Source organism: Corvus brachyrhynchos, unplaced genomic scaffold, assembly GCF_000691975.1.
Source record: "Corvus brachyrhynchos isolate BGI_N302 unplaced genomic scaffold, ASM69197v1 scaffold490, whole genome shotgun sequence".
In the NCBI taxonomy this organism is placed as follows: Eukaryota; Metazoa; Chordata; class Aves; order Passeriformes; family Corvidae; genus Corvus; species Corvus brachyrhynchos.
In genome coordinates this window covers 1484556-1492038 of record NW_008235774.1, presented here as the reverse complement: position 1 = coordinate 1492038, position 7483 = coordinate 1484556, and the positions used below count along the sequence as shown (strand labels likewise).

The 7483-nt window shown below is 60.6% G+C and overlaps 1 protein-coding gene across 1 annotated transcript in view; it reads left to right on the top strand.

Annotated features, from left to right (window-relative positions):
* Positions 1–6: 6 nt before the first annotated feature.
* ASIC4 (acid sensing ion channel subunit family member 4) overlaps positions 7–7483 on the top strand; it is a 28390-nt gene continuing 20913 nt past the window's right edge. Inside the window, exon 1 of the mRNA XM_008644838.2 lies at positions 7–1040. Coding sequence (XP_008643060.1) covers positions 465–1040 — 576 coding nt within the window. The 5' untranslated portion in view covers positions 7–464. The remainder of the gene's footprint in view (positions 1041–7483) is intronic.

Below are 7483 nucleotides of genomic sequence, written 5' to 3'. Positions count from 1 at the left end.
GGAGGCGCCGGGCCCTGCACTCTGCCTCTTTTCTCTGACGCTTGCTCTTTATTTGACGATGAAATAATGTTGACATGTCTTGAATTATTAAGTATTCCCTGGATTTTATTAGCACATGATGCCTAAATGCTGCCTGTATCTGCTGGGGTCTTAACCAGAGAGGAGCGAAGGAGAGAGGCAGAGAGACAGAGCGAGGGAGAGGAGAGAGAGGGGTTTTTGACAGCTGTATTTGTGCTGATAAGCGAAGGCACAAGGAGACGATCGACTAGTGAGACAAGAGGGAAGCAACGGCTCGGAGCTGCTGAGAGGGGCTGCGCTTCCCTCCCGAGACGGCTCGGCCCTCCCGGTGCCGTGCTGGGGCTTGGGGGGGACCCGAACCCCCTCCCAGCGCTTGGCCGGGCTCTCGGCTGGCGCCTGTGCCAGGGGGCAGCTCGCTGGCTGGGCACACCAGCTGCACGGGGCAGATGCCGATTGAGATCGTGTGTAAAATCAAATTTGCTGAAGAGGATGAGAAGCAGAAGGAGAAAGAAGAAGGGGACAAGGAGAGCCTGATCGAGGAGCCTGCCCGGCCCCGCTCCCGAGATCTGGCCACGTTTGCCAGCACCAGCACGCTGCACGGCTTGGGACACATCTGCCGGTCAGGACGGCTGGGCCTGCGCCAGACCCTCTGGGCATTTGCCTTCCTGGCCTCGCTCGCCTTCTTCCTCTACCAGGCAGCCAAGTCAGCGCTGCTCTACCTGGAGCACCCCCACGTCATGGCCCTGGACGAGGAGGCCATCCGCGAGATGGTCTTCCCCGCCATCACCATCTGCAACATCAACCGCTACCGCCACTCGGCACTCACCGACGCCGACATCTTCCACTTGGCCAACATGACTGGGCTGCCCCCCAAGGACCGGGATGGTCACAAGGCCACGGACCTGCTCTACCCTGACCCTGACATGGCTGACATTGTCAACCGCACCGGCCACCAGCTCGACGACATGCTCAAGAGCTGCAACTTCAGCGGCGAGAACTGCTCATCCCGTGATTTCACTGTGGTGAGTGCACACCTGGCTCAGCTTCCCTAGGGGCCCCTACCGGCACGGGGGGCACCCACCCATCCGCGTCGCACCGGAGTAGGGCACCCTGGCTCACTCTGGCTGCTGAAGTTTGCATCTCTCTCTGTTTGAGTTTCCCTCCAAGTTTCACATGGAGAGAGGGAGAGGATCCTCCGTGGGAGCTCTCAGCAGGGCTCTGCGCCACAGGACTGGGCTGTCGGCAGGTCTGTGCCTGAGGGGTTTGGGGGCAGGAGCCACAGTGGGTGAGCAGCAGGGTTCAGCGGTCCCCAGGGTGGGTGTGCAGCGGGTGGGGGGAAAGCTATGGCATAGAGTCCTGCTCCAGCCTGCTCTTCCCCCGGATCAAAGTGCCCTGACACAGGGTGCTTTACTCAGAGAGAGGGGCTGGAGCAGAGGGGCAGGCGGAGACACCTTGGCACATAGGGGAACCTTTCTGCATTTGGGGGATTAGCACTGGGATGTGTGTAAATGCGGAGGCTGCCGGCATTGCACACGCACGTGTGCACATGCCGAGCACAAACGCCGAGCGGCTCTGCTCTGGAGGCACGGCCACAGGCGGGCGAGCGGGGAACTGCCCGGGGCTGCCCACTCACTGCCCGGGACTGGCAGCAGGGCCTTTTCCGAGCAGCGCCCAGTCTGCCCAGGCAGCGAGCCCCTGGCCGACCGCCGCCAGTGTGCAGCTCTCACCAATATTGAGCCTGGAATCACAAATCCCCGCTGTGGTTTGGGAAAATAAATGTGCTGAACGGGCAGAATACCTGATGGGACCCTTTTCAGACCTTAATGACTCTGGAAATGAGCTGCCTCTCTCCTACGGCTGCCAGGGGCTACTGCTCAGCTGGCTCCTGCCTTCTTAGGAGCTGTGCTGCCAGCCGGACCCCGCTCCGTGCCGGGGAGTGGGGTGTGATGCCATGGGCTGTGCAGGATACTGGGCAAGAGAGGAGGCTTCCGTGGGGCTGGAAATGGCTGATGCAGCATGTTCCATTTCACTTCGTGCCCATAGGTACAATGCCTGCTCAATGTGCAGAGTGATGCTGTCCCTGGGAAAGAGACGTTCGGGGGGGGCTGCCCTGTGCGGGGGGGTGGTGGTGGCATGGGGCACTGCAGTGGAGTGGGAAGGAGCGGGGGACAGCGGGGGGGGCAGCCCCACTCCTCCTGGGGATTTGCTGCGCTCTGTTCCCGCTGTATGCCAGCTGCTCGAGTTTGCCGGGAAGCAGTGTGGTTCACCAGGGTTTGGAGCAGGAAGCTCTGGTGCTGGACAGTCCTGCACGTGGCTTGGCCATGCTGGCTCCAGCCCTGGGGTCCTCCTGGAAGATCCTGCCCAGCTTTGGTTTGTGGGGGAGGCAGCGAGCCCAGCCTTGTGCTGGGTGGCAGCACGGCATGGCAATGGGATTTGGTGTGTGCTGAGCCACACTGTGAGGTTGGCAGGGCACAGCTCAGGTGGATGGGGCAGTACAAGCTTCCCATAGCATGGACAGAGTGTGTGGCATGCGCTGTGCTGCGTGGCAGTGAAGGGTGACCGCCAGGACAGTCTCTGGGACCCAGTTTCTCAGCGTGTGGCCGTGCAGGACCAGCTGGCCTGCCTACCTCATCTGCTTACGAGTATGCCCTGGGGATGCCCAGGCAGCCGGGCTCTGGTGTGCCGGCACCCTGCACTGGAGCAGGTTTCAGGCATGAGAATGGTTAGTGCCAGCTGACCCATAGGCTCATGGCCAAAGAAGGGGAGTATAGGGCTCCTAAATCCTCCACTCTCTCTGTCCACAGCTCAACCTTCCTGGCCTTCGAGGCATCAGGGGCTGTCAGCAGAGAGGGGTGTACCTGTCGCCTCTCACTTGCCTGGAGCAAAGGGGTGAACCTGGGGCAGAAGAGGCTGCAGAGCATGGGTGTGGGGAGGGGTGGGTGAAGATGTGATACATCTCTCTACCACATAACATGTCCCAAAGCCTTGCCAGGCAGCAGTGGGATCTGTCAAGGCATCATACCAATTGCAGCTGGAGCCTTCTACTCCTTTTCCCTGAGCCAAATCGGTCCCTTGTGCCTCCTGGGAATAATTGAAACACAGCACAGGCTTCTTGGCAGGCGGGTTGCGTCCCAGCTGTGGTGTGTGGGCTTGGGCACTCCTGTGCCTCGTAGCTGTGGCCCCAGTGAAGGGGCATCCAGGCTGCTCATGTGGTGGGGAGCTCCAAGCTTTGTTGGTTCCATTTCTGGGTTCCCATGTGAGCCTTCGTGTTCAGAAAGCTTTTGTACCCCCTCTGCTGTGGGCGAGTGTGTGAGCCACAGCATGTCCTAGCAGTGATGGAGGGCTCCCAGACTGCAGTGCATCCCAGTAGGGCAAACGGCTTGGGGTCCCAGGCACCCAGCCCACAGCAAGCGGCTTCTGTAGCAGAGACTGTCCCCCGGCAATACTGGAGAAGGGAAGGAGCTTTCCCTGCAGCCATGTTTGCAGGAGTGCTGGAGTTTTTCCTTCCCTCTGGGCATGAGGTGGACTTTGTCCAGAGGCTGGAAGTTTTCAGCATGAAAGTGGCCAAGCTGTGGGGCTGCCGCCGACTGCCTGTCCGGGAGCAGGAGCAGCGCTGGGGCTGGAACATGTCCCCTCGCACTACTGCTTGCAGACCGTGCTCACGCAATAAATAACTCGTGCGGATCCTTTAAGTAAGAGCCGTGAGTGGTAAATGATCTTCCCCTATTCAACGTCACAAATCCACATTCTTTATGGGACAGCAAATTAAGAAACTATTGGGAAAAAAAATCCCCAGCGTAAGCATCTTCCATGTAATAAAGCCCGGCTGGGCTGTAAATCTCCCCAGCAGCAGGGACAACCCTGAACCGCAGCGAGGCTCCCTGCAGCCCCGCTGACAAATGTGCCCCCTGTGCCGGCTGCTAGAGGCCGTGCTGGAGCCCTGGTAGAGCCTCTTCTGAACCCACTGAGCTGCGCCGTGCTCCGCAGCCCCCCAGTCCATGCCGTGGCCGGGGGCACTGCCCAGTGCCCACCGGCGCGGTGTCCAATGGATGCCTTGTTGAGGGTGCCGGGCACGGCAGAGCTGAGGGTGCCGGTGCAGGAAATCAATGGCACTCTTTACATGCCGTTGAGGAGGAGGTTGGGAAGTGTCCCCACGGGGCTGGGGCTGAGCTGCCGCGGGTGGTTTGCACCCACCCTAACCTCCCTGCCTGGCACTCCAGTACAGGCACAACCCGAGGCCAGTTCTGGCCATGTCGGGTGGCACTGAGGGAAGAGGGAGCCCTCCCGACCGTGCTTTGGGGATGGGGGGACAGACATATGGGGTGTGCAGGAGTTTGGGGGCTGTAGGAGGAAGGGCATGGAGGAGGCCCCCTCAGTTGGCAGCAGCATCCCGCCTGTTCGCCGGCGGTGGCTGCAGCGGGAGGCTCCGTTCGCGGCCGGGCAGGAGCCCAGTGCCTTTCTCAAAACCTCATTCGTTGTCAAAAGCCTTTTGTTTGCGATGTGTGGCTGCCGAAGCCAGTTGTGCCGGGGCTGGAGGCTGGGGGGGAGGAGGGAGGTTGCTGAGAGCTGGCAGTGCCTCTTGGAGCTGGCACTGGCCCCGGCTCTCCAAGCTAGGCCTCCTGCCTGCCCAGGATGTGGGCAGTGTGAGGGGTCTCCCCAGCACCCCATGCAGACCCCAGAGGGGGAAGCCCTATGCTGAGATGGGCAACATCCTCAGCTGCATTCCATATGCACACAAGAGATCCTGGTTCAGGGGGTGGATGGGGGCAGCAGGCTGTCACCTCTGCCTCCTCCCAGCCAGGCTCTCCCACTGCTCCTGACACGGGGACTCTCTGACCTTTCCACCAGAATCGTACTTAATAAATGTCACATTTTCAGCCTATTTTTACTGGGTGAAAGAGCTGGACTGGTTGTTGTTCACCTGCCCTGCTTGGTGCCTGCTCAGCCCCTGGCATTCAACCACTCCATTTTCCCTGTACTCCTGTGCAGGGCTGGGTGAGCTGGGGGCCCCCCAGATGCTCTGTGGGCTCCAGGTACTGCAGAACCTGCCCTGGTTGGGGCACAGAGTGGCTCTTGGGCCAGGCAGTGCCATACGGGTCTCAGCACATCATCCCATTTGGAGGGTGGCATGGCTGTGACTGTGATGGGTGTCCTGCCATGCCTGGCAGGGACTGGCTGGGCTGGGGCTGGTGGTGTCAGTGCCCAGGAGAGGCTGGAGCATCCCTCACTGATCCCATGCCTGTGAGCTGCTCAGCTGAGCCCATCTGTGCCCATCTGGGTCACAGCACTCCGCACACTGCATCCACATCCTGCAGTCCCAGCCCAGTGCCTGAGCCAGCTACCCAGGGGCTCACAGCCCATCTGGAACCCTCCATCCTCACAGTCTGGCCACTGTGCTTGTGCATTCCCAGGCTCCTGGGTGGTGCAAACATGTCGCAGGTTGGCCATGCTCCTGTCCCGAGCAGCGGCAGCAGCATCCCCGGTGCTGTTACACATGAGCCGCCTGGGCACAGCTCGAGGCGCTGTTTGTGCCAGAAAACGGGGGACTTTAATGCAATTCGTTGCCATTTAATTTTACACAATTCCTCTGCTTAATCCACTGAGAAATGCTAATTTATACAATTCACGTCTAAAAATAAATGTCAGTCCAGCAGCTCCCAGCAGCGGGTAGCTGCTCCCACCAGCCCCCACCAAAGCCTTCTGCAGGGACCCCAGTGCAGACCCCACCTTGCTCCCTGCCAGCCATGCTGTTACTCCTTGTGCCAGGTGCCTGGGCTGTGGCACCAAGTCTGTGGATTTGGGGATAATGGGATTTTGGGATACTGTGGTGGGAGAGCAAGGGGTTGGCTGCACCCAGGGGTGTCAGTGCAAAGCCCCTCATGACGGTGGGGCAGGGTGACAAGGGGACAAGCAGGTGTCTTGGCAATCTGACTCTCTTTCAGATGGTTGGAGAGACGTTATTGGCGTGGGGGTTGTGAGGCATCTTTGGGACCACCACTTCCTCATGGATTCCCCCAATAAATCTGGGTGCAGCCCCATGTGCAGCTGCACCTTGGGCTGTGGCTGGGGGTGTGTGGAGCAAGATGGGTGCCCCAGTGCAAAGGCCTGTCATGTAGCCACCTGGGCTGCACATGAGGGATCCAGCCACAGGTCAGGACAGGTTGGCAGGTATTAATTGGTCACAAAGTGCAGTTAATGAATGTGGGATGGGAGGGAAGCCTGCACCCCTCCTGCCCGGGGAGTGGGGATGCATCATGAGGTCTCTGAGGAGGCTGGTCTGCAGGGGACAGCGAGGGGACTGGATCATGGGGACAAGGGGATCCATGGCTGGGAAGAGCCTATACTGAGCTCCCAGACCCCTGCCTCTTGCCCTTGCACATCTCCATACCCTGCTGCCCTCCTCCCCAATGCCACTGCCCCAACCATCTCGCCCCCATTGCCTCCCCTTCCCCACCCCTTTGCTGAGCAGACCCCCAGCACCGACACCAGCAGCAACAGAGGGGAGAGGGTGCCAGGGCAGTGGGGTGGGCATCAAGGGCCATGGCCGTGGGTGCCAGCTCCCTGCAGGAGGGGGGCAAGGCGGGGGAGCAGGGGGGTGCGGAGGCGACGCAGCGGGGGAGCAGAGATGCTGGAGGAGCCGACGGCTTTCCCACCGTCTCCCTGATTGAGATCGGATCACCGTGAGCATAAAAAAGCTCTCTTCATAATTATATTTAATGAATTGACTTTAAAAGCTCTTATGCTCTTATCTGGGTAATTTAATATCACACACTTAATAAGCCTGTCTCCGATACGGGGGGAGCCAGCGGCCAGGACGCCCGCGCCTGGTGTGTCTCCCCAGGGATGTGGGACGTGCCATGAGGCTGGGTCCACGTGCCAGGCTGAGTGGGGGGGACGCTGCTGCCCCTGAGGCCAGGGCACTCGTGGGGTGACTGCGGGGCAGTGCCCCTCCAGCACTGCTGGCTGCAGAGGGGGCTGGGCACCTCGGATGGCTGTGGGAGGGATGGGGACAAGACACGGGTAGGGGATTGGCTCCAGGAGCTGGTGCCTGGGGCCACAGGGCTGAGAGACCGTGGGGCGATGGGAGCACAGGGCTGTGGGGCTGACAGGGTGCAGGGTGACAGATGGGGTGGCGGGGTTCCTGGGGTGCAGCATGGCTGGCTGGGCATGGGGCAGGGCTGGTTGGGGTGCAGGTGCCCTGTGCCAGCAGCATGGTTGGATGCCACATGGCCCCATGGCCGAAGGGCATTGCTGTGACCCCATCCTTTATGTGGCAGGGGTCCCATGGACAGCACTGGGGACAGCCATGGGTCAGAGTGCACCACAGGCTCCAGCGCCATGATGCTGTTGGATCCTGGTCTCCTTCTGGCTCCAGCCACCTGGGGTAGTCAGCTGGGATGTCATGGAGTTATAAATGAAGGCTTGTCACCACAGTCTCTGCAGCTCTGTCCCGCACCCCCCCCCA